At 40.8% G+C, this 27,158-nt stretch overlaps 1 protein-coding gene across 4 annotated transcripts in view; it reads left to right on the forward strand.

The window, feature by feature from the left end:
- The first annotated feature begins 945 nt into the window (after positions 1–945).
- mpp3a (MAGUK p55 scaffold protein 3a) overlaps positions 946–27,158 on the forward strand; it is a 40,624-nt gene continuing 14,411 nt past the window's right edge. For all 4 annotated transcript variants that reach the window (XM_034089856.2, XM_034089858.2, XM_034089857.2 and 1 more), the window contains exons 1-10: positions 946–1,100; positions 22,150–22,215; positions 22,334–22,452; positions 22,661–22,738; positions 23,126–23,206; positions 23,410–23,547; positions 23,862–23,943; positions 25,178–25,263; positions 26,061–26,135; positions 26,956–27,152. In XM_034089856.2, coding sequence (XP_033945747.1) covers positions 22,179–22,215; positions 22,334–22,452; positions 22,661–22,738; positions 23,126–23,206; positions 23,410–23,547; positions 23,862–23,943; positions 25,178–25,263; positions 26,061–26,135; positions 26,956–27,152 — 893 coding nt within the window. In that variant the 5' untranslated portion in view covers positions 946–1,100; positions 22,150–22,178. The remainder of the gene's footprint in view (positions 1,101–22,149; positions 22,216–22,333; positions 22,453–22,660; positions 22,739–23,125; positions 23,207–23,409; positions 23,548–23,861; positions 23,944–25,177; positions 25,264–26,060; positions 26,136–26,955; positions 27,153–27,158) is intronic.

The raw sequence follows: 27,158 nt of genomic DNA on the forward strand, positions 1-27,158 counted from the left end.
TTCTAGAATTGATATGGCGAAAGTGTTAGCAATCATTTGCCTATTAACTGAAATCCCCAAAACACAGAGCAACATATGTCTTTACGTTAAATCATGTTTCTGTCAACTTGACCAATGTAAGGCCAACTTTCCAGCTTTGTGTAGCTCTGTTTTGATCTCCATCAATTCCTGAGAAGCAATATATTTGCACAATGTCGTTTGCCAACTTTAATTTGCTTACTACGCCCTTGGCAGGTAGTCAAGAGAAACGTTAAGTTGATATGAGATGAAACTGAAACTGTAAAGCTGAAAAACAAAAACCGTAACCTAAAAAATGCTAAACCCCTAAATAAAGAACTTTAAAATATGGTAAAATATCTCTCAAGGAGCGATGCCTTGCATGTCAATGATCCCTTTGTTAATATAAAGAATATCAATTAGATCATGTTTAATGTTGTTTTTCATTGTTGTATACACTGTATACACACGCAGTAAAATTAACCTTCATGAAGGTTATGTTTAGCTTTTATGTTTAAACCGTTTAAGAGAGGTGTTAATTCAACTGTAAGTTCATTTAAATCATTTTAAATTGACGCGTTTACTTTGTGTGTGTGTTGTGCTAAACAAGTCAGGTGATATGTCGGAATTGGCTTCTGTCTCTAAAAAAAAGAACATCTTGTTTCAAAAATATCTTCTGGTGTGCAGCAGCTAAAGAGCTGTATGTGATGTTATTGGCCCTATAGGTTTCACTTCCAGAAAAATAAATGCCTAACCGCGTGACTTGAATTCAATGAAAACACAAAATGGAGATATATAATCTCACAGGCAGCAAAATAGAAAATCTCAGCCTTTCTAGCATTCTTCCTCCGCTGATGTTGTGACCGGAGAGAGCATCAGAGCATGTAAAGGGAGGAGGGTGGTTAGGGGAGGAGCTGAGAGAGGGAGAAAGAGAGGGGAAGAGGCGGCAGTAGCAGGTTTGTGAGAGCAGCAGAACAGAGGAGGAGGAAGAAGAAGGAAGGAGGAGGAATCAGAGCGAGAGAAACCGTGTGGCTGCAGTCAGGAGGGACACACACACACACACTGAGAGAGCGAGAGAGGAGGAGAGACAGAGAGAAGAGAAGGTAAGCAGGCCATGTTTGTGTGTTTAACGCCTTGGTTTCCAGGCTGAACACGAGGAATTGGAAAAGCTGCTATCCATCCAGGGTGTGTTTTCCTTTTTCTTTCTCCGTCTGACGGCAGGATGTATGAGAGGAGAGCAGAGAGCCGTAGCACTGCAGAGGGATGCAGAGAGATGGAGGAGAGAAAACAAGGGAGGGAGGGAGGGAGGGTAGGGCCGGCATTATGCTCCATAGACATTAGGAAGTAAGAGAGGAGAGAAAAAGAGCAACTGAAGGGAGTAAACATCTGCCTGTGCTTTGATGTGCAGCAGTGAGGGAGTGGGTGTATGGAGATTGGGGAGAGGGGTTTATCATTTGAGTGACAGTATGCAGGAGTGTGTCAGCTGTCAACATCATTATTTTTCCCTGCGTGTTGGGGATGATATAAGTTTCTAATGGACCACACCCGGCCTCTGAGATTATACGATGGGTGCAGCTGGGGAAGGTGTGTGCGTGCGTGTGTGAAAGGCATGTTGGGTGCTGGCCAAACATGCTTGCCAGCACCCAACTGTCCCATACTGTCAGGGCACTGGATTAGCAGCGTGAGAGCGATGTTCATTCAGTGAGGAGTCGAGCCAAGACACTCCATGTCCTGACCGAGATGTTGTCACTCAGCTGTGTGTGTGGACCCGTATGTGTATATATACCATCCACCAGTGTGTGTTATTTGCCTGTGTTGTGTAAGTATGCAGTGAAAGGCTGCAGTGCAAAACGATCATCCAACCTCTTGCTCCTTTCCTCACTGCTCGGTTAAATTGTTTCCTGTATTGTGACTGCAGAAATAATATCCTTCACCATATTGTAAAAGCATGTCGCTCAGACAGGAGCAGGGTCTCGTCGTCTTGGCGAAGGGAAACAGTCTCTGAGATGCAGCCTGCTGAGAACAGCTTGACCAAGCATTTGTTGTTTTACCATCTCGATGCCAAGGCACATTTTCACAGCATTGTAGACAATACATTTAAAAAAAGAGCTGTTAGGATTGAGGAGGTGTTTCTGATGAACCCTCTACCCTCACAGGCATCACGATAACCGGCACAGATGGCACATTTTGTCTTCAGCAGCTTTTTCGATATACATAGAGGGCTGCTGAGGCATATTCTCCCAGAACATAAACAATGGAGACTGTCTCCCTAACAAGAATAACAGTCTGAGTTGTTTCTATAAAACAACACATGTTTATATTACTTGGCGAAGTGGCTGTAGTGATTGTATTGGAGAACAAGAGGAAGTCAGGTGATGGTGTTACAGATCAACACATATTTGTTAAGAAGGGAGACTGTTGTTCAATTTGTGTTTCCAACCAACAGACAGCATTGTTTTTAAAGCAAGACTGGTCGTCCCCTAACCTGGACAAAGTAGTCATTACAACCCAATCCCATGGTGTTTCATAAAACCTTATCAAGTCTTGTTTGTGCCTTAACTTTGTGGGGAAATAAAACTGCTCTGTTATGGTTAGACACAGATTATCATCCACCAGAAACGTAGACACTTGGTATGTAGAAGTAGACCCCAGCCTCTTCTATAATTATCCATCCCAACTTCCTTCCTAAAAGCTTGAGTATGGATGAAGTAGGATTTTGTTGGTTGTGTGTTCCTATTGGTTGATGGCTGTAAAACTACTTATCGATATATGCATAATCACATGATGTGTGGATAAAAGAACTGAGATTTACATGGTGTTATTTTGGTTTACAGATCATGTTATTAATGCACTGACTGCGGTACTAATGGCTGATCTGTCTGCAATTCAGAAAAATGAGTCTAGATGAACGTTGTATGACGCAGGCTGTTATCTGATCAGCTGACTTCTGACCTCACTGAGGCTCCATCATGTTTGTGTGATCTGCAGCTAAGCTCTTAACTCGATTTGAACTGAAAAAGTCTTTTTTTTCTGCTTGGATGAAATGCAAAAAGTGTGATGTCTGAGTTTATTTATGGCTCAGTGACGTTTTGTTGATTTGATGTTTGTAGTCATGTTTTTGAAGTGATGTAAGATAGCAGGAGTGCTGTTCTTTCTGAAGGACTGTCTGAGCCAGGAGCACCTCTTTACTAGTATAGTTGTATAACACAAGATAAGGATAATGGGGACTTAAATGTCATCTATATAGAGCAGTAATACATAGAGAAACAAAATGGTGTTTTCCTCCCGGTGAAAGACATAAGAGCATCAGCATGAACTGCAAACAGCGGGTACAATAGAATCTCAGGAAACAAATCATTAGGCTGCAAATCTATGTTGAATGGTATGTGGATTCCAACTTGATACACAAATGTGTATTACTGATTAATTTGAAAACTATGAAGAGAATCTAGCTTTTTTTCACTGCCCCACTAAAAACTACAGTACAAAAGAGCTTTGGGATGTTTGTACAATCTACTTATGTCTCTTTACTGATTCCAATAGTGATTCTTCCAACAACCTATAGTTCTGATCAATTATTGATTATTTTCTTCTCCAAAAATTAAAAGTGTCAACCACAGTTACCTCAATCTATCCCCTTCTTCCTTAATATAACCCCACTCAATTTAAAAGTTCTCCCACAATGCCCCTCAGTGATGACATCACCACGTCGTCATAAACTCAGACGATGTTGTAATTCTCCCAGGACAGTTAGTTGTAATAAGAGATGGAACAACCACACACTTTTGATTCTTTAAAACCTGTAATTTCGAAATGCATGTAATATCAGTTGAAATGTAAACAAATGTAATTTCCCTGAACTAATCCTAAATACATTTAAAAGGGTTTTCTCCACAGTTTCTTTTGTTTTCTTCAAATCGGGTGGTCCTCCTAAGGCATCAAAAGGTCAGGAACTGCAGTGCTCACAGTCATGAGTCATGCCCTCATGTATTTACCTTGTAGTAGCAATACATTCAAATGTATTCCCAAAAGAAAACGTTTTGTCTCGATATCCCTTCCCTGGGATATGTAAAATGTCCTCATAAATCACCAAAATCAGATTACTCCACATTGAGTCCATGCATTCTCTATATTACAAGTTTATTCCATACTAGTTATCTGAAGAGTTTTTTTTAACGTGTTTTGGCCTAGATGTGTTTCCATTGTATGAAAAGCTTCTTATTTTCTCAGATTTTTTCTCAGAGCTGTGGATATTTATTTGCAATTCACTTCAAAAAAAATATTCACAACAAAAAGACTTAAATATGTGTTGGAAATAAAGGAGGATAGTGGCAATAAATATGATAATGAACAATATATAATGAGAAGCACAGAGCTCTTAATAACATTCCATTAGTGTAAAGTGCTCCATTGTGATGACAAATCTATTCACACAATATCTTTAAAGTACTATAATTGTGCACTTTGAACATTACAGTGAGACATTCCATTGTTTTGCTCATTTATTCCACTCAACTCTATCAATCAATCAATCAATGTTTATTTATATAGCCCAATATCACAAATGTTTCATTTGTCTCAGTGGACTTCACAGTTTGTACAAAATATCAGTATGACAATACGTCACCCTCTGTCCTTAGACCCTCACATCGTACAAGGAAAAACTTCCGGAGAAAACCCACAGTTTAAAGGGAAAAATGGGAGAAACCTCAGGGAGAGCAACAGAGGAGGGATCCCTCTCCCAGGACGGACAGACGTGCAATAGATGCCGTGTGTAAATTGAAAAGACAATACATTTGCAACATAGGTATAGTCCAAATGTTTGGAAATGCATGTGTGTATAATAGGAAGATGAATCCACCAGGATATCCATCCAGGACCGATGATCCAGGACCACAGCCACGACTCAAGATCTAGGGCTCGCGATCCAGGACACAGGACCGCAGGATCATCCATGACTCCGGATCCCGGCGTATATAGACACCAAAAAGAAAGACATTTGGGGAAGCTGGGTTAATCAGAACATGAGAGTACACAGGTATAGACAGAGAGAAGGAAGAAGGTAAGGTGTCCCCCGACAGTCTAAGCCTATATCAGCAAAACTAGGGGCTGAATCTAATCAGCCCTAACTATAAGCTTTATCAAAAAGGAAGGTCTTAAGCGCACTCTTAAAAACGGATAGGGTGTCTGCCGCCCGAACACAAACTGGAAGCTGATTCCACAAATGTGGAGCTTGATAAGAAAAGGCTCTGGCTCCCATTGTACTTTTAGAGACTCTAGGAACAACCAACAACCCTGCATTCTTGGAACGCAATGCCCTAGTAGGACAGTAGGGTATAATGAGTTCTTTAAGGTAAGATGGCGCCTGCCCATTAAGGGCTTTGTAGGCGAGAAGAATAATTTTAAATTCTATCCTGTGTTCTATAGGGAGCCAGTGTAAGGCAGCCAGAACAGGAGTAATGTGGTCCCTTTTCCTAACTCTGGTTAGTACACGAGCTGCAGCATTTTGAATCAGCTGACGCGACTTGACTGACTTCTTGGTACACCCTGATAATAAGGACTTACAATAATCCAGCCTTGAAGTAACAAATGCATGGACTAGTTTCTCTGCTTGCTTATCTTTCTCACAGTGCAGACGCTTTTCTGCTTGCTCCTGCCTCTGCTTACTTTTTATGCTGATTTTCCTATTCTTATTCTCTGAAAACTTCGAGCAGCGGCTCCTGGACATTAACCTATCACTAGGACAGTTCATCTTCGTAAATAGACAGAGGTTTTCAGCCATATTTCAACATTTTTACGGCGACCCCAGTCTTACAGTAGCGTGGCCTAGCAACAGCTAAAGCCTGGTAGGCTACTGCATGCTATTTAGCTTAAGCTAAAAAAAAATGCCACAAACTTCTACAGAAGATGGCCGTGCTGGAAATGAAAATGCAACGGCTGGAAGTTAACATGGAAGTGAATGGACTATGTTGTGGGAATGACACCACTTTACCAGTGTTGCAAAATAATGGAAAAGGATATGCTAACTCACAGCTAGTTAGCAGCTACAAGGATTCCAAGGAACAGGAGGGCTGTGTACCGGGTCATAAATCTACAAGTGGTGGTCCTCCCTGGAACTCTCTGGGTGCAAAGCCTAAGAGTAAATCATTTCCATGGGATTTGGGAGGAAGGATAACGGGCAGAGCCCAACACTCTGAAATATGTGATGCGACCGGCTGGCCTGCATTGTTATCACCCAAGAGGAGCGCCTCTTCAACCCCTAAACAGCAGTGGACAGCTGGTAAAGGGAGAATTACAAAAAATCCTCCTAAACCACCAAGTGTGCCAATCCAGAACAGATACGCTCCACTGACCGAGAGCCGGAGATCTCTTTCTGATGACCTGGATAACCCGTCCTCTTCACACAGCAGGGTAAGGACCAATAGCTACTCCAAAAGTAAAAGGCTAGAGGGAAAGCTAACGACTGGGCCTGAAACTCTGATTGTGGGTGACTCTGCTGTAAGAGATGTAAAGGTCTGTGTAGTAAGAACAACACCAACGTACTCTGTTTTCCCAAGGATACAGTCTCTGACTTGGCTGAGAAGATCCTGCATATTGGGGCTGAACATCCGACTGTGAAGAATGTGGTACTACATATTGGAACAAATGATGTTGTGAAACAAGAGTCAGAAGTGCTGAAAAAATACTTTAAATGTCTGTTGGAAACTGCCAGCTCTCTAAATGCAGAGGTGTTCATTAGTGGCCCTCTACCGCCAGTCAGAAGAGGAGTGGAGAGATTCAGCAGATTGTTTGCACTGAACACCTGGCTTTCAACTGTCTGTACTGACCATTCTGTGCATTTTATTGACAATTTTAACTTTTTCTGGGACCGCAAACATCTTTTCAAGGCAAATGGAGTTTGCCTGAACAAGTCAGGAGTGAAATTGTTTATCTCTAACATATTCAACTGCCTGCGTCATCAATCTGTTCCCTCTGCCAAGGACAAGCGGCAAGAGGAATCAAAACAGGAGATAGACACAATACATCGCGCAGAAAACCCTGAAGAAGTATCACTGCACCCGCCTGAGGAATGTTCTGATTATGGGAGACCTATGAAACACACGGAGGAGTCCCCACCGCCCGTCACCCCCCCCCCCCTGTCAACGCCTTTGAGGATACTCCGTTCACCCTTTCGCCCTCGCCCACCCTCCTGGAGATCGTGGAACACAAGAAGGAGATACAGAGGGCTGGCACCGATTCCTTCCTGGATTTCAAAGACCAGACTAAGGCGATACGCAGGGCTGGCAGCATGTCCTTTACCCCCGCTCCTCAACGACGCCCACCAAAATCACCAAGCAGAGACGCGCACCATCTCCCCCGGCTTCATCACCATGCCTACCACAATCATCCAAACCAAAACAATCTGCAAACTGATATCTGCTGGGTCCAGGCTCAAGGGCCTATGGCACTCTCAACTCTTTCCAGGACATGCCCGGGCCCTGCCTGCAGTAGCTTTGCCGATATCTGTGTTGATAGGTAATAGATTAAGAGCGGTGAATGATCTTAGATACAGGAAGCACTCAAACGTTTGTGTGAGTTTATCTAATTTAGCAGTGATTCCATGTCAGCCACAGCTTGTTACAAAAAACATGACTGATAGTGTGTTTAACGAACTTAAACTAGCTTTATTAAATGTCAGGTCTTTGGCAGGAAAAAAAATTTTAATCAATGATTTTATCACTGAGCACAATCTTGATTTTATGTTTTTAACAGAAACTTGGATTGAACAAAATAACAGTGCAGCTGTTCTTATCGAATCAACCCCTCCCAACTTTAGTTTTATGAGTCAGAAAAGAATGCATGAGAAAGGGGGTGGAGTTGCTATTCTGTTCAATGATTCCATTCAATGCAGGAAGACATCGTATGGAAACTTTGATTATTTTGAATATGTGGCCCTTCAGCTGAAATGCTCCTCTCGAGCTCTGTTCCTAAATATCTATAGGCCACCCAAATACTGTGCAAGCTTTTTTGATGACCTTACTGAACTGCTGTCGATAGTGTGTATTGACTTTGACCGTCTAGTCATTGTTGGTGATTTTAACATCCATGTTGACAACCCCCAGGACAGAGGGGCTAAAGAACTGTTTTGTGTTCTTGATAGCTATGGACTGACTCAGCATGTGACGGAGCCCACGCACAATAAGGGGCACACTCTGGACTTAATTATCTCAAAGGGTCTGAATATCTCTAAGGTTGTGGTGACTGATGTTGCACTCTCTGACCATTCCTGTGTTTTCTTTGAGAGCTCTATTTCTGTTCACACAAGTATTCAAAAAGAGGTAACCACAAAGCGATGTTTAACTGAAAATACTAGGGAAATGTTTACTCAGAATTTTTCTTCCACACTTGCCCCTGCTAACACCTCAGTAAATGAGCTAGTAGATCATTTTAATTAAAAAATTAAAAATGTTATAGATGCCATTGCTCCAATTAAGGTAAAGGAAGTGACTGGAAGAAAATATCTCCATGGAGAAAGGCCATGACCGTTAAAACAGAAAAAAGAGAATGTCGAAAAGCTGAACGCAGGTGGCGAAAAACAAATCTCCAGGTTCACTTTGAAATTTATAAAGAGAGACTTGGCCTTTATAATTTGGAATTGAAAAACGCACGACAATCATTCTTCTCTGACATCATTACCAAAAACAAAAACAACGCACGTGCCTTGTTTGCTACCGTCGACAGACTAACTAACCCCCCAGTGTCAGTAGCCTCTGAATTTCTATCCACCAGGGCGTGCAATGATTTTGCTCCTTTTTCACTGACAAAATTCAGAAATCAGACAAGCAGTCAGTGCCTCTGCATCAGGAACAGCAAATGTGTTGTCTCTGTGTCCACTTAACATCAATTCAGACATCATGACACAATTCCATCAGATTAATGATAAAAACCTGGAGGACATTATACAACTTCTGAAATCCTCCTCCTGCTGCCTTGATATTATTCCAACAGGATTTTTCATTTTTCATGTTTTGCCTTGCATGGCCTCAGAACTACTTCATATAGTAAACAAATCTCTTCACTCAGGTATTTTTCCACAGGCCCTGAAAACTGCAGTCATTAAACCGCTCTTAAAAAGAATAATCTAGATGCTTCAGTAATGAACAATTACAGGCCCATATCAAACCTCCCATTTCTAGGTAAGATCATTGAAAAAGTTGTTTTTCAACAGTTGAGTAATTTCTTGCATCTAAATGGTTGTTTCGATGTGTTCCAGTCAGGCTTTCGTCCAAACCACAGCACTGAGACTGCTCTTGTAAAGGTCTTTAACGACATCCACTTAAACACAGACAGTGGCAGAACTTCAGTGTTAGTATTATTAGATCTCAGTGCTGCGTTTGACACTGTTGACCACAGCATATTACTGGACCGACTGGAAAACTGGGTGGGACTTTCGGAAACAGTTCTAAATTGGTTTAAATCCTACTTAAAGGACAGAAACAACTTTGTTTCTATCGGTAAATACACATCTGAGTTGACAAATATGACATGTGGGGTTCCTCAAGGCTCCATCTTGGGGCCTCTTCTCTTTAACATCTACATGCTACCACTGGCTCAGATAATGAAGAACAACAAAATAAGTTACCATAGCTATGCAGATGACACACAAATTTACGTAACAATTTCACCAGGAGACTATGCTCCAATTCAAACACTGAGTAAGTGCATTGAACAAATCAATGACTGGATGTGTCAGAACTTTCTCCAATTAAACAAAGATAAAACTGAGGTAATGGTTTTTGGAGCTAAGGCAGAACGTTTAAAAGTTAGCGCTGAGCTTCAGTGTGCAATGTTCAAACCAACAGATAAAGCCAGAAATCTAGGTGTAGTCATGGACTCTGACCTGAGTTTCAACAGTCACATTAAAACAGTTACTAAATCAGCCTACTATCACCTAAAGAACATATCTAGGATTAAAAGACTAATGTCACAGCAGGATTTGGAAAAACTTGTCCATGCCTTTATCTTCAGTAGACTCGACTACTGCAATGGTGTCTTCACAGGTCTCACTAAAAAATCTATTAGAAAGCTGCAGCTGATTCAGAACGCCGCTGCTCGAGTCCTCACTAACACTAAGAAAGTGGATCACATCACTCCTGTTCTGAAGTCTTTACACTGGCTTCCTGTGTGTCAAAGAATAGATTTCAAAATACTGCTGCTGGTTTATAAAGCACTGAATGGTTTAGGCCCAAAATACATTACTGACCTCCTGCTAAACTATGAACCATCCAGATCTCTCAGGTCTTCAGGGACTGGTCAGCTTTCTGTCCCCAGAGTCAGAACTAAACATGGTAAAGCAGCGTTCATTATTATGCTCCAAATATCTGGAACAGACTCCCAGAAACCTGCAGGTCCGCTGCAACTCTGACTACTTTTAAATCCAGGCTGAAGACTTTTCTTTTTGTCGCTGCTTTTATTTGAACTATTCATATCTTAAACTGCACTGTAACTTTTATCCATGTACTTTTTTCTTAATGTTTATTTGATTAGCTTTTCTTTTTTAATGCTTAATGTCTTTAATTTTTTGTTTTTTGTAAAGCACTTTGAATTGCCTTGCGTTGAAAAGTGCTCTATAAATAAACTTGCCTTGCCTTGCATCGTTTTGAGGCAAGATATGCCTGGTTTTTGTAATGTTACGTAGATGGAAGTAGGCGGTCCTTGAAATTGATTTTATGTGGGCGTTAAAGGATAAATCCTGATCAAATATAACACCAAGATTCCTTACAGTCTCACTGGAGGCAGGGGCGGATCTAGACAAATATTCATGGGGTGGCAAGAGGGTGGCAGGAGATTTTGAGGGGTGGCATCCCCTGACAGAAGTATATGCTGATTTAAATCGCAATCATATCAATCAATTAGGGGTGTAACGGTACACGTACCCGTACTGAAATTATTCGGTACGGGCCCTTCGGTTCGGTACACGTGTGTACCGAACGAATATAGCGTTAAACGTAAAAAATTGAGAACATGAACAACTTTCTGGAAGTAATCTATATCATTTAATTTCATTGGACGAGAGGCATACTATGAGAGCTGGTCACAGGGATGCGTTCAAATGTAGTCAGTAATTTGAGGAACTGTCGAAATGGCGAACGCAGATAAAGTTGAGCTGAAAATCCTCCAGCATCATTGAAGTCTCCGGTTTGGGAACATTTTGGTTTCGCAGTTACGTACAAGGATGACGGACAAAGACAGGTGGACCGAACCAAAGCTGTTTGTCGGCATTGTTCAACTAACATTGGTTACGCGGCTGGCAATACATCACACTCATTTGAAAAGGCATCACCCGAATGTGAATATCACCGGTACCAAAAGAAAAAAGACTGAAGTGCAAACCCAACTCCCACTAGCATGTAAGCCTCCACCACTCGCAGAAAGTTCAGACCGAGCCAAAGCTATTACAAACGCCAAATATCCTTATGTTGCCATGTTAGCAAAGCGCTACCTGGCTGTATCTGCTGCCTCTGTCCCTAGAGAGGGTGTTCTCCACAGCAGGAGACATTGTTAGTGCCAGCAGATCTGCCCTTTCAGCAAGCAATGTGGACAAGTTCATCTTTCTTTAAACAACATGAAAATACAATGACAAGCAAGTCCTAATGTCAAGCTGGCTGCTTAGGTACTACAGTTCAAATACAGATTATTTCAGTTCATCGAAATGCTGCACCTTAATGTTTATTTTACTATATTTTGTATTTATTTGAATACATTAGTCACAGTTTAATAATAATTAAAAATATTTAATGTTTTGTGATAATTTTTTCTGCTGTACCGAAAACGTACCGAACCGAACCGTGACCTAAAAACGAGGTACGTACCGAACCGAAATGTTTGTGAACCGTTACACCCCTACAATCAATTTAACTTGGAAAGCCACAATATTAATATTTTAAATCAATCACATAGGTGATATTATTGTGGCACATCAGTAAAGCCTTACATATAAGGTGGCAGACGTAATTTAATGAATTTTAACTGAACAATAACTGAATGAGTTTGTCTCACTCTTAGACCAGCAGGGGTACCAAATCTATGCAGACTGCTGCAATAAGTACATTAATTAACTGTCTCATCGATGTTTGTCTGAATGAATATGATACTATTAACAATCATATTATTCCTATCAGCTGTCAATCACTGTTAATAAATAATAATAATAATAATAGATTTAATTTGTTAGCGTTTTTACAGGTGCTCAAAGACGCTTTACAGATATAGTGAAGAACTGTTATGATTCACATATTCATTTATTATTGAATAAACTATATTTTTTGGAGGAGTTAATGATGAATGTTCATCAAGATGCTTGCTCACCCTCCTTCAAATTTGAAAAACAAGTAATTATATAATTATTGATATACAGTTACAACCTTGACTTTACATCAGAAAGAACAAACATTAAAGAAGTGACTAACTGCATCAGTTAGGGTTAAAAAACGTGTATTCAGCTAAAACATCGCTGCAGTTATTATCCAGTGGAAGGTCCTTACCTGCTGGCCTAGTTACATCAAAGTGGTTACTTTCTGTTGGCTGGGCAGTGTAGTTTTACACACCGTCTTATTTTACTTTCTCAGGACTTAAAACTGTTTTTTGGGGGCAGACCCCCACAAAGAAAAAAAATATATACACGCATACAAGGTCATCATCTTAACAGTTTGTTATTCTCATCGAGTCATCCGTGAGCAGAGCATCAAGTTGGCATGTCTATTACAGCTGAATGCAGCGATTACTATTTTGTTCAGCAAAACGCCTCACAAACTTATTAAAGGAATGGTATGCTCATGACATTCATTTTTAAATAATTATCATCCGATAAAACAGACCAGTCTCTGCCAGTCTTTTTTTAAATTTTTTAATCCGATGACATTATCAGTGATTTTAAACTGATTATATACCGAAATAACATCAACACTGTGGGCGCCGCCATTTTCCGGACATGACGTAAACCATGCGTTTGGTTTTCGAAGACACGTTGATCTCCATGTTATTTACTGTAGTTTCTCTCTTCAAATATGCCTCACTGTATCGCGAAATATTGCCACAATTCTGATAGGAACAATCCACGGAATGCTCGGTTCCATCTGTTGCCAAAAGGTAAGCGTAAGAAGTACATTCGGAGGCAGTGGCTAGCGAAATGTGGCCGGCCTGAACCGAAAGATCCACAGGCTCATGTATGCAGCGAACATTTCAAATTTCCGGACGACTACTCTGAGAGTATGATAAAACATAACATGGGATTTATGGAACAACCATTACTTAATGGAGATGCAGTACCATCGGTCTTTCTGGTGTCATCACCGACCAGGACACCAGTTCGGCCAGTTGAGAAATCGCCCTCTGCAAGTGTGAAGCGACGGAGGAGCAGAAGTAGTGCTCGGAGTAAGAATAAGGTATGTTATATCGCATTTCCATTGCAGCGGCTAGCCCCGTTTTAACGTCCTTTAGCGTCCAGGCCAGGACAGTTTTTGGTGGCCTTTTCATATAGCGTAGTACCGGCTAGTGTGTATTTTCCCCCAGTTTTTTCCAGCCCCATAAAATCGTGATTCTATGGCCAGGGACAACGAAGCTGAGTATGCTAAACTAGAGAGGGAATCGCTAGCAAGGGTGGTACTACATGCATACATATAGTATCTTATATCATCTTCCTATTATACACACATGCATTTCCAAACATTTGGACTACCTATGTTGCAAATGTATTATCTTTTCAATTTACACACGGCATCTATTGCACGTCTGTCCGTCCTGGGAGAGGGATCCCTCCTCTGTTGCTCTCCCTGAGGTTTCTCCCATGTTCCCTTTAAACTGTGGGTTTTCTTCGGAAGTTTTTCCTTGTACGATGTGAGGGTCTAAGGACAGAGGGTGTCGTATTGTCATACTGATATGTATGGCTGAATTCCCCCATCCAATCTCTTCACATTGGTCAAAACTTCTTCCTCTGCTGACGAGTCCGAACTCAAATACTCCGCCATGTTTCCGTGTGTTGACAAAGTGAACGCATGGATGACGTCACGACCATCACGTGACTACTGAAAATGGCAAAAATGGCGGCGGCCAGACGGAATATACAGGTGTTGATAAAAAAGAGCTATAAAATCATTATTTACCGGGGAATATCGCTGATTTCTTCAGGGTATGGTTTAAACATAATGTTTCACTAAATACTGAAGTTTTGATTAATTATCTAATGAGTGGACCATTCCTTTAAGATCAACAGCTGTAGTGCGTTTTGATTCAATGCTGAGTACAGCCAAACTTGACATTCTCTTCTCTGTCATTGTAGACCGCAACTACCTCATTCCTTCAGTGCTTGGGTCCGAACGAAAGGCTTCTCGTTTTGCACCGTTCCCCCGTTCAAGTGAATTCGCCACCAACCATATTTCCACTCTCGCGCCAGGACCGGGGGAGGGGTTACATGACGTGTATCTGGTGGTGCATTCACTTGCACTCGGACATTAGAGACTTTCTCTCATAAATGTCCGATGAGCCACAACTTTTCTTTCAAAACAAAGATGCCAACTGGGGTGGCAGCTGGGGTGGCAAGGCTATTGTTTAGGGTGGCAGTTGCCACCCCATGCCACCCCGGTAGATCCGCCCCTGACTGGAGGCCAAATTAATGCCATCCATAGTTAGTATATCTTTAGATAATTTGTTTCGTAGATTCTTCGGGCCAAGTACAATAACTTCAGTTTTGGTCGTGTTTAACATCAAAAAATGTAAGGTCATCCATGTTTTTAAGTTCTTGAGGCAGTCTTGAATTTTATTTAGATGATTAATTTCAACAGGCTTGATTGATAAATATAGTTGAGTATCATCTGCATAACAATGAAAGTTTACAGAATGATTCCTTATAATAGCGTTCAGATAGATAGGACCTAACCCAGCCTAAAGAAGTTCCCTTTATGCCAACTAAGTGCTCTAATCTTTGCAATAGGATATCATGGTCGATAGTATCAAATGCAGCACTGAGATCGAGCAAAACAAGAATAGAGACAAGTCACTTGTCTGAGGCTATTAGAATGTCATTTGTGACTTTAACCCTCTGGAGTCGGTGGACGCACCGGCGCGTCCAGGTGCGCATAATTGTACGTAATTACTCATATATTTTCGATTATAAGGAGTAGAAATATGATTCAGATATCCGCGGAATCGCTGGAAGAGTAGATTTCCAGTGGTATCTCATGTGAGACTGTAACCAGGGCACTACAGCCAATATGGCCTCAAAGCAGCTTGACTTTACACTGTGTGGGATTGGTGGATTCGTGTGTCCGTCAAGGAAATCTCGGGCGGCAGCCAATATGGTGTGAAATGACCAATGGACATCGAGAAATCACTAAGGACCTACCCACCAAGTAAAAAAACATAAACCACGTGTCTCCCATTAGTTTACGTCTGTGTGGGGAGAGAGAGACAGAGAAAATGGCTAAAACTTTACAGTTGCCGACTTCGCTAGAGATTTTTTTCGCTAGCAGCAGTGAAGATAGAGCATCAGAACCTGAAGTTTTCAACTCTTCTGAAGAAGAAGAATACAAAGACAACAACAAGGATCCATTTGGACATGGGTAGGTGTAAATATTACAATAATAGTGTACTGGCAATGTGTGGGGAATACCGCGAAAATGAACAATAGGTTTATTGATATATATTTTTTATCGAGAGTCATTAGCAAACGTTTTACTCTGTGTTAACGTTATTTTGGTGTGTAAAAGTGAGATTACATGTGTAGATGATTACATTAATCATTTATTCGTCCCGCAACGGAGACATTTACAGTGACATGTTTTTGCCATCGATTATATTATCATACTGTTCTGTACAGATGAGACTTTGTCATAGATTTATTTATATGTGTGCCTGTTATTATTTGACCGTCCTGTACAGATGAGACTTTGTAATCAGATGTAGCCGATGTTTATGTGTCTGTGATTTTATACTGAATGTAAAGTAACTGGAAATGTGTGTGTGTGTGTGTGTGTGTGTGTGTGTGTGTGTGTGTGTGTGTGTGTGTGTGTGTGTGTGTGTGTGTGTGTGTGTGTGTGTGTGTGTGTGTGTGTGTGTGTGTGTGTGTGTGTGTGTGTGTGTGTGTGTGTGTGTGTGTGTGTGTGTGTGTGTGTGTGTGAGTGAGAGAGATCGAGAGACTCCTTCTCCAACCTCCCAAACTTTCTTTTTATGTGTGCATTGTTATTTGTGCTAGAGCAACATTTTACTTGAACTTTATTTCAATGAAATGAGTTGTAATTATTGTCCTACATTTGAATTTGTTTTACAGAGATGTTTCACAGCTGTCTGGGCCTAGTGGCCCACAGGTGGCGGCGTTTATCCAGCAGCCAGAACATCCATCTGTGCCTGCCCCCAGGTCAAGATCTACTGTGGCTCAAGGGCCTTCACCAGAGCCATCACCACCAAGGACCAGCAGACCAGCATCACTACAGCTGCCTCCACCTCCATCTGCGGCTGCCACCAGGTCAAGATACACCTCAGCACAAAGGCTCCACCACAGCCATCACCTTCAACCCAGCCAGCAAGGAGGTCTCATGGAGGTCTCGTATAGCACTTGTACACCCCACCTACACAGCAGCCCATGCACCATCACCCCCACCTACACAGCAGCCAGACCCACTGTCTTGGAAGACAGACAAAGACCTTGACACTGTCTTGACATTTATAATGAATAGTTGGTTGAAAGTTCTGATGTTCAATTTTGTAAATAGTTATATTTTCCAGTTTCTTATATTTATATAAATAGTTGGTTGAAAAAAACATATTTATAATAAATTGTTGGTTGAAAAAAATGTTTGAATGCTCAATTTGTATTTTACACATCACATGAACCTTGGTATGTAATATGAAGTCATTATTCAGTCCTAATGTATCTCAGTCCCCGCTGTGGTGAAAGTAGAGTGATAAACACCTGTTTTACTCAAAATTCGAATTGAATTTTTTTCATTTTAGACATGAATAACACATTTATATACAGTGTAATTCAAATATTTCACTGCTTTTGTGATCCTAAGACTTTGGTAACCAAATCTAAAACACCAAAACAATTCGATCACATGAATACATTTGTGTTTTCACAAGAGTTTTGAAGATTTTCCGAAAATCGGATGTCAAATTTTAAGCTTTTGAGCTACTTATCTCATCAAACAGTGCTCTAAGGTGAGTAAATTGCATATATTGCAATACCAGAGATTGTCCTGATCATTTTGATATTTAACACATGGGGTGCCATGTTAGAAGAAATACATTTAAAAGGTGATTTAAGAAAACATCTAAAAATCGAGAAAATACCCTTAGACTCCAGAGCTGTCTCTGTGCTATGATGTGTTCTAAAGCCAGACTGAAGATCTTCAAATACATCATTGTTTTTTAAGTAATCACACAACTGTTTTGCGACCGCTTTCTCAAGAATCTTTGAGAGGAACCGAAGATTAGAAATAGGTCTATAGTTGGCTAAAACCTCTGGATCGAGGTTGTGCTTTTTAAGAAGTGGTTTTATCACTGCTACTTTGAATGATTGTGGAACATAGCCTGATAATAAAGACATATTCATAATTTTAATAAAGAAGTGCTAATTAATGGAAAAACTTCTTTTAACAGCTTAGTTGGAATTGGGTCTAACATGCACGTTGATGGTTTAGAAGAGAGAATCATTGAATGTAATTGTTCAAGGTTTATGGCTGAAAAGCATTCTAGTTTCTATCTAGTGTAATATTAGAACTTACGTTTCCGGGAGCTGTTGATAACACTATACTGGTCAAAGGCAAGAGGTCATTCATTTTGTTTCTAAGAGTAACAATTTTATCGTTAGAAAAGCACATACAATCATTACTACTGAGTGCTATGGGAATAGAAGGCTCAATGGAGCTGTGGCTCTCTGTCAGCCTGGCTACAGTGCTGAAAAGAAATCTTGCATTATTCTTATTCTCATCTATTAATGAAGAGTAGTAGGCTGCTCTCGCTTTACGCAGTGCTTTCTTATATTCATTGAGAGTAATATGCCAAATTAAACGAGATTCTTCAAGTTTAGTGGAACGCCATATCCTTTCAAGTTGTCTCGACTTTTGCTTTATTTTGCGGGTTTCGACATTATGCCATGGAGCTAATCTATGTTGTTTTATTTTCTTCTTTTTCAAAGGAGCAACAGAGTCTAATTTTATTCGCAGCGCATCTATAGCACTATCAACAACATGATCAATTTGGGGTGGTGTACATTTTGTATAAGTTTCCTCCCCTACATGCAGACATGCTATCGAGTTAAGTATTGGTGGAATCTCTTCCTTAAATGTGGCTATAGCACTAACAGATAGGTTTCTGCTGCAGGAGCTTTTGACTAATGCTTTTTAGTCTAGTAACAGTACTTCAAAAGTTACTAAGAAATGGTCGGATAAAGCAGGATTATGCGGTTCGACTAATAGTTGCTCAATTTCAATACCATAAATCAGAACAAGGTCGAATGTGATTATAGCAGTGGGTTGGTTTATTTACACTCTGACAGAAACCAACAGAATCTAATATAGAGTTAAATGCAACAGTAAGGCTATTTTTATCATCGTCAACATGAATATTAAAGTCACCTACGATAATTACTTTATCTGTTTTAAGAACTAAAGTTGATAAAAACTCAGATAATTCTGATAAGAATTCTGAATAAGGACCTGGTGCACGATACACTGTAACAAATAAGATTGGCTGCAAAGTTTTCCAGGTTGGATGCGTAAGACTAAAAACGAGGCTTTCAAAGGAGGTATAATTTAATTTTGGTTTAGTATTGATAAGTAAACTTGAGTCAAAGATTGCTGCAACTCCACCTCCTCGGCCCGTGCCTCGAGCAATATGAGTGTTGACATGGCTGGGTGGAGTGGCCTCATTTATGCTGACATATTCTTCATGTCTCAACCAAGTTTCAGTGAGACAGCATATATCAATATTATAATCTGATATTAAATCATTTACCAATATTGCTTTAGATGCTAGAGATCTTATGTTTAAGAGACCACATTTAATCTTCCTGTTTTGTTGCACTGTAGTAGTTGTTACTTTACTTTTATTAAGTTATTATGTGTGACACCTCTATTAGGTTTGACCTTAAATTGTCCTTGGGCAGACACACACACCGCTAATATTGGGTATTTTTTTGGGTTCGGGATTCCTATGGATGACTGCCTAGGAGAGAGCGCAGAGAAGCGTGTAAGACTGCGACTCCGCCTCCTGGTCTCAACTCCAGTTTGTCATGGATTACGTGAAAGTGATTATTGATATGCAGAGTGAAGAACTTTGCCATTCATAGAGACGCTGTATTGACAACGATTTGTATTCCATCCTCTCCGAGTAAAATATAGTGAGGTTTTGTGGAGAAAATCCTTGCTGACGCTTGAAAAAAAAGAGACTCTCGTCTCTTGTGTGTTGAACCCACTGATTCTCCTGACAGAACAAAGGCAAAAAAGAAGAGCAGCCTCCCTCCTCATCTACTCCTCATCCCTCTTTCTGGCTCTGTAATATGTTCTCTGCATTATTCATGAGCTCATTGCTGTCTCACTCTGTCTCTGCTGAGGTTAATCATATTATGATTATGTACCTTCAAAGGATACACTTTAGAAATGATTTGGGAGGAGAGAGAAAAGTGCATTCCTGCAAAATAGAAACCATTTGTTGCCTTAAAGCAGCTGTATAGGATGCCTTTTCCCCATCTTTCACACATCTTGATCGACTGTTTGAGGTAACCTTTCTTAATCTCCTCTGTCCTTCTCTTCTTAATCTTACCCTGTTTTGTTTAGTTTGTCTGTGTTTCCATTCGCAGTCTTGCTATCTCTCACCTGTTGTCTTGCTGCCACTGCAGTCTGAACACCATACGACCTACAGGCACAGATGCTTATCATTAGCCCCAAAATAAACAGGATTTTCTATGTCATTTGTTTCCAGCCGTGTTCCTGTCCCGGCCACCTGCCTGCCTTAGCCCTTTGCTCTTGTATCTGATCATCTTGCCTGCATGTTACTGACTGTAAGCTGCCTGTATGCCACTGCTATACACCTGTTTCTCCATACTGTGCATTAGCCCATGTCATGTCATACAAAACACTGACAGTCCACAAACCTGTTCAGTGTGGCGCTTCGGTAACCAGCAGTTCATGCTTCTAGATTTATTGATTGAATAGTGGCCACTGAACAAAGAAAATCAGTTTTGTAAACTTTATTATTCATAAAATGTAGTCTGTATGCAAGGAATTACACCAATACAAGATGCATCATCATGGCAGGCCTCCATAAAGTGGCAGACCCATAAACAGCCCTACACTGAATTAATCTGTTGTAAAGCTTATGTTTATTTTATGTACACATACTAAACAGACCACCACAATACTGCCAGACAGCTCAAGCCTCTTTTCTAAATAGATTCAACACACGTACATCTTTTGACAGAGGAAATATGTGTAGGATATGTAATTCTCTACATAGATGTGTTTAAAAATAATCTCAAACAAGCCCATAGTTAACTATGTCCTCAACATTATTGTAGACCAAAACTGTTTATTTATAATTGTTACCACTTCTTCCAATATGCTAATACTCCTTAGCAACTTTGTTTTTTTGTGTTTGCTGCATTTTTGGTTTTGCTGCTGTTTTTCATCGGTTCCTAGCGTAATATGATGAAGTCTGTGGTTTATGTTATTGACTTGTGTTCCCAGTGGCAGGAAGTATGGAGAATATTGATTGGAGTAACGAGATATTGATTGGTGGTGGCTGCAATAATCCAGCAGTGCTTTAGCTGACAGTATCTTTTGACGCACTCCTATATCTGTCAGCATATGAATACAGATGTGTAAAGAAAGCTATTCTACAGTGTGTATACTGCAAGAAAATGTAATGTAGTCCATTATACAGAACTAAAACGTGTTCTTAGTATGCAACTACTGTATGTAGATAACTGTCCCGTACAGTTGTGTGTGAGAGGGTCGTACGTACCGCTGATTTATGAGATGTTAGTTATTCAGAAATCATTTTTACCGCAGTTATCTGTCGTACTGTGTGATACACAGCTTTTTTTTATTTCCAGGGCTGTACCAAATGTCATTGTTTTTCATTTGAAGCTCCTGTTGAGGTATTCAAAAGAAAAAATGGTATAGCCTACGTTTTGTTGTTATTTTTTATAATGTGATACCACAAAACATTTCAAAACCCTTAAATGAAATTGTTAATTAAAATATTGTGGTTATATAAATGTTAATGATGGTGCTGTGAGATTGTTGCTTGATTGCGGCATGATTACAGGTGCATGCCTCCCTCTGTGAGCAGAAAGCAGGAGAGCAATGCTTTTTTCTCTCTTTTTTTTTAAAGTCCAAATGCCAACAACCTTGGATTGAAGCAGAATATTTAATTTCATAATAACATTTTGTGAATTTAGGAATATGCTTTTATTTTGTACATTTTGACTTTTGGACTTTGCAATGCACTGTTATTAGACATTTTGGAGCAGTCAGAAACAATCCTGCGCAGCCACCACCAGATTCTTATTCTACAAAAGGTATAATACTCATAATATTATTGGAGGCTAATCTTTATCTGCAAACAGCATAAATACAGGGTTCAAATAGAACAAAAGACTTACTAAAGTATGAAAGCTGCACAGCCTTAATGTTAAAGTGATGAATGAAGCTTCAACACCTCCAATTATTTATTACAGCTCTAGTATTTCCATGTAGGTTTTGTGCCAGATACAATCCCACTCTCCTGCACTCATACACACCAACACAACGCTCACAGGGCCCGCTGAGCCTCGGCGTGATTAATAGTACCAGCATGGGCTGTTTATCTTGGTAGTATGGCTCTATAGAGCCAGCTGACTTGCGCATACATACCTACATGTGCGCATATGAGGTTACTGCACTTCAAAATAGAAAAACGTTGCCTGGATTTACAGCATAAAGCCTACAAGGAGATGATATACGGCTATAATTATAGCACATGGGTCTCCGGATGCCTTGACATCAGTTGTGCACGCTCACACAATCAAAAATACCATTACCTTTTTTTTTTTTACCTTTTTGTAAGTATATCCTCTTGGACTGAAAGCATTTGTATGGAAATGTTGATAATACTTTTTCGTTCTCCTCCTCCCAGGTTTCCTCCCCTCTTCACCTCACTGACCCATGAAAGAAGCCATGCCGGTCCTCACAGCAGGAGCGGGTGAGAGGAGTTTGCACAGACGCTCCACACATACTGTCCCGTACTGCTGGAAGCTTGCTGCGGTCCATCTGTTTATGTTAATGAACATGTTGTCTTTTCTTATTCCTCTCCTCTGCAGGGCTTCATGAAACGTTGGCCCTGCTGACCTCTCAGCTGCGGCCCGACGCCAATCACAAAGAGGACATGGTCTTCCTCAAAGACGTCTTCAGTGAGAGGAGCTTGGGATACCTGATGAAGGTGAGGAAGTGTTAATACTCAGTGCCAAAGTCTGATCACTATTTACATTTAGACATATTATACAGCTTTCTACCATTGTTTTAACATGCACAATTTGAAAATGTGCTCAGGAAAAAAGTTTGTTAAGTGGATTTTGTGTTCCTTTTTAAACTTTGCATTCATTCCTGAAACCCTCCTCTCTAATAGACAACATGTCATTGTGTTGCAGATCCATGAGAAGCTGAGACAGTATGAGAGACAGAGTCCAACCCCCTTCCTTCACACTGCCTCTTCTCTGGCAGAGGATGTAAGTTCATCACACACACACACACACACACACACACACACACACACACACACACGCTAAATTACTTTCCCTCACTTGGGCACAGCAGTCAGTCACAATGAGTTAGCCCCGACGGAGAAAGCAATGTAGGTCTCAAAAGTGAATTTTAATGTTCTCAAAGTGCTGAATCATCCCGATGCCCATCTAATGAAATTCCATATCCTGCTGCTCTCTCGCTCTTACCAGTTATCAGCGGGGAAACTGCTGACCTTAGCCGCTACTTATCTTCCCCTGTGTTCAAGTCTGCCGTCAATCTATCTTCAATTATTCTCCAGTAACCTGCAGTGTGCAGTTTACACATGCACAGGTTCACACCAGGTCACAGCTTATTTGGTTTGTGATTGGCAGGTGACAGAGGAGCTGCAGAGCGGACCAATGAGCACAGAGGAGAAGGAGCTGCTGCACCTGCTGTCCTCACCACATCTCAAGGTAAACACGATTTTATCTTTTGGTCATACAGTAGTATGAAAGTAAGGAGATGTAGCAATAGTGTATATCCATGTGGCCAGATTTCCTATGGACAATAATGTTCCTCTCTGAAGGTGTTTGTAGACATCTGGCTGCAGTCCCTGCTCCGATGCCGCTTCATGTCAGAACCGTATTCTCAGCACGTCTGTCTTATGTCCCATCAGGCCGTGCTCTCGGTGCATGACACGGTGGCGCAGAAGAACTTTGATCCTGTGCTGCCACCGCTCCCCGATGACTTTGAGGACGAGCTGGATGAAGAGTCGGTGAAGATTGTGAGGCTGGTGAAGAACAAAGAGCCTCTGGTGAGTTACATTTCATTACATGTCACTTGTTAGACGCTTTTATCCAAAGCGACTTACATACTCAATACTGTGGACAATCCCCACAGGAGCAATTTGGGGGGAAGTGTCTTGCCCAGGGACACAACGACATGCTGACTGCAGTGGGGTTTGAACCTGTGCTCCCCTGATCCGAACACCAACGCACTAGTCCACTGCGCCACACACCTCCCCCTGAGTTGTGAAGGTTTAGAGTGGACAACAACTGGATGAAAAGGATTATGGGATTCAGACCTTCTGCTTTTTACTGATCACAATGTTGTTGATCTGTTCCCTAGGGAGCAACCATCAGGCGGGACGAAGCCACTGGGGTGGTGGTCGTGGCTCGGATCATGAGAGGAGGAGCAGCCGACCGAAGTGGTAGATGATGCTTCTTTTCATTTTGTCCCTCTGGGCTTTCTACAAGCTGTGTCTCAACAATAGACTAACAGCAGCTTTAGTTCCAAACCTTAGGGCTTAAATAAAGGCAAGGGGTAGTTAAAGTAATTAAATACATTTTACCTCCCTAGTGCTTTAAAAGTGTTCCAATAAAACATTCTGTGCAGGGTTAATAACAATGTAATCACCACATGTTTTACTTACAGTTTAAGGACGTGGACCCTATGACGAGGTGTCCCTAGTAGATATTGCTTTGTGTTAAGGGGCCACGAGCAGTAACGTTTTAAACCCTTAACGACGTGCAAATCCTTTTTTTTTTTGGTAAATGTTTTGCTAATGCTCAATCATTTAAGAAATAGAAAACGCAGAAGCAGGAAATGCAAAAAAGTTTACAGCATGAAAGTCGGCCAATACGCAGCTTTCATGAAGATGAGCCGCCCAAACACCTCAGGAGGCTCCTGGTTTTTGCAGCAGTGTGATGGCATGTGCCTTCTTGCAACCGGTGGAAATCAGTGACACTTGTTCACACACAATATACTGTATATGTACAGTAAGGAACAACAAAGCAAAACCTGATACAGTAATGCAAGTGAGACCAATGTGAGAGCGACGCAGCAGCGGAAGAGATAGTGCCGTTGTTGCTGAAACACAAAGCTCTCCACGGGTCCCCGGAGAATCAATCACACTACAGACTCAGCAAAGGTCCTTTCATGGGCGTTACCATGGAAATATCGGAAATCTCAGCGACATAAAGGTGTATGTTTGGCTTTGGAAACGGAAATATGCATGATGGACAACTGAACCAATCAGTGTTTGCATACATGTATGTCTTCCTCTGTTTTCTTGCTGCGTCAAGTGATGGGAACAGCTGTCAGTGTGGAGACAGAAGCTGTAGAGGGATTTCAGAATCAGCCTCAGGTCTCTTTGGAAATGAAAACTATATTTGAGTTTGATTGGACAATAGTGTATCTGCTATGTTCTTCTCTGTCCTGAGGGGAAAGCGTATTGATCTGACTTCACTCAGCCTTTGATTTCATTGTTGTGGCTGCAGCTAAATAGATCACAGCTGATGATAGACGGCGCGGCTCGTAACTGTGGATCTGACAACGATTTTAGATACGAGTGATGAACCCCGAAGACCCAGGGAAGACTCTTCTGTTGTCATTGATGTGTCTGTCTGCGCAGTCTGTCTTCATGCGGTCCCTCGTCCTCACAGGGTTGGTGCATGTAGGAGATGAACTCAGGGAGGTCAACGGAGTCTCTGTCATCCAGAAGAGGCCCGATGAGATCAGTCAGCTGCTGGTAAGGCCCAACGTGCTGATGTCGATTTGAAGAAAGGCTGCTGTAGATTGGCAACATAAAATACAATGAAACAATTATTTTCAATTTAAACTGGGCACTTAAAACCATTTTATCTTCAAAAGATAACAATACTGGTACTTATCTTTATTATAATCAATGTTATCTGTATTATCTGTATTATTATTATTATGTATTATATATGGGACAGAATCAAATCAACGCATACAAACAATTAAAATCAGGACTTTTTGAATTCAAAGTAGTTGTTTTCAAGATATTTCTGGTGTATTTAATGCCGTTAACATTGGATCACCGTACCATAACTATTAGTGTTCAATGTAATACGTTTGCCAATCGTGACAGCCCTATTTTAAACCCAAGAACAACTCTTCAAAAAACACTTTTTTCACAAGTTCTATACTTTCAAATATTAAAAAACGATATTATTATGATGTCATTGTAATAAGAAATGTTTAGTATATATAAGTAGGCTGAACTAAAAAATGCTCTGCCCATGTTTTGTATATTTGTAAACAAGGTATTTGTCCCAGAAGGAAGCACAGGTAAATACTATACAGTATAACTATAAACTAAAAAGACCTTAAGACTCGATTAAAGTAAATCTCCACCTAAAATGTTCCGATCATCTTTTATTTATTTATAAACAGGGTGCACTGTTAGTCCATTACAATTCTAATCCACCTCAGGGAGCCTTTTAAGTGAAGTATACTTAGTGTCTGTCTTTAATCCCAGGCTGCAGTCACACCCTCCTCTACTTCTGTCTATTTGTGATCTAGTCCCAGTCCCAGGGCTCCATCACTCTAAAGATAATCCCCGCCATTAAAGAAGAGGACCGCCTGAAGGAGAGCAAGGTGAGAGGAAGAGTGAGCGAGCATGCTCTGTGAAGCTGCAGCTGACAGGAAACAGTTTGAATGGGGAAAATGTATATTTTATAACATTTCTTCAGTGGCACTACAGATACATAATTCTTTAAGTATTTTTATACGAATATGTATTTTTTCTATACTCTTAATGTCTATGCAGGCCTCCAAAGAAATGTTCAGAGGGTTCAAATCAAATGTAACGGTCTCTTTTCATGCAAAGATGTTTATGTCTTTTATACACAATGATGTGTCCCCGGTGTGTAAGGATACTCACAAAGTGTCAGAAAACTAAAAATGTACATAATATCGTAAATGTGGGCTGGCCCACGGCCCTATCAGAAACAATGCCCGACATGTTTTTGAAGTATTACCGTCTTTGTTTACATTAGCAAGCATCGCTAACACTCAGAGCTAACCTGGACTGGAGAGAGTATGTGTAAAGAAGCAGGAGATAAAAAGGTACTCGCCCACCTTGTGGTAAACGCACAAGAGAAAAGGATTTAAGCTCCATACTGTTTCAGACATAATCCTTGATGTGGTTTTGAACATGATATGGCGTTTAGTCACGGTGCTGAAACAGAGGGATATGAGGCAGGGCTAGAACGGGTGATCTGTTTGGTATTTTGAGCAAAACACTTCATAGACATGTTTTTTATATATTTGTATTTATCTGAGACATATAATATATGCCTAAAAATAGTATAATAGGAGACCTTTAAGCAATTAATCAGGTTAAAAGCTTTATTCACTTTTAATGACCTAAATAAAAGAATCATCTGAACTTGGTGCTTCATGTTTTTGATTACAGGTGTATATGAGAGCGTTGTTTGACTACATCCCTTTGGAAGACAAAGCAACGCCTTGCCAAGAAGCAGGACTTCCCTTCAAGCGGGGGGACATCCTGCAGGTGGTGACCCAGGACGACCACACGTGGTGGCAGGCCAAGCGTGTGGGAGACAGCAACCTGCGGGCTGGACTCATCCCCTCCAAACTGTTCCAGGAGAGGTGAGG

The sequence above is a fragment of the Pseudochaenichthys georgianus genome, chromosome 8 (assembly GCF_902827115.2).
Source record: "Pseudochaenichthys georgianus chromosome 8, fPseGeo1.2, whole genome shotgun sequence".
In the NCBI taxonomy this organism is placed as follows: domain Eukaryota; kingdom Metazoa; phylum Chordata; class Actinopteri; order Perciformes; family Channichthyidae; genus Pseudochaenichthys; species Pseudochaenichthys georgianus.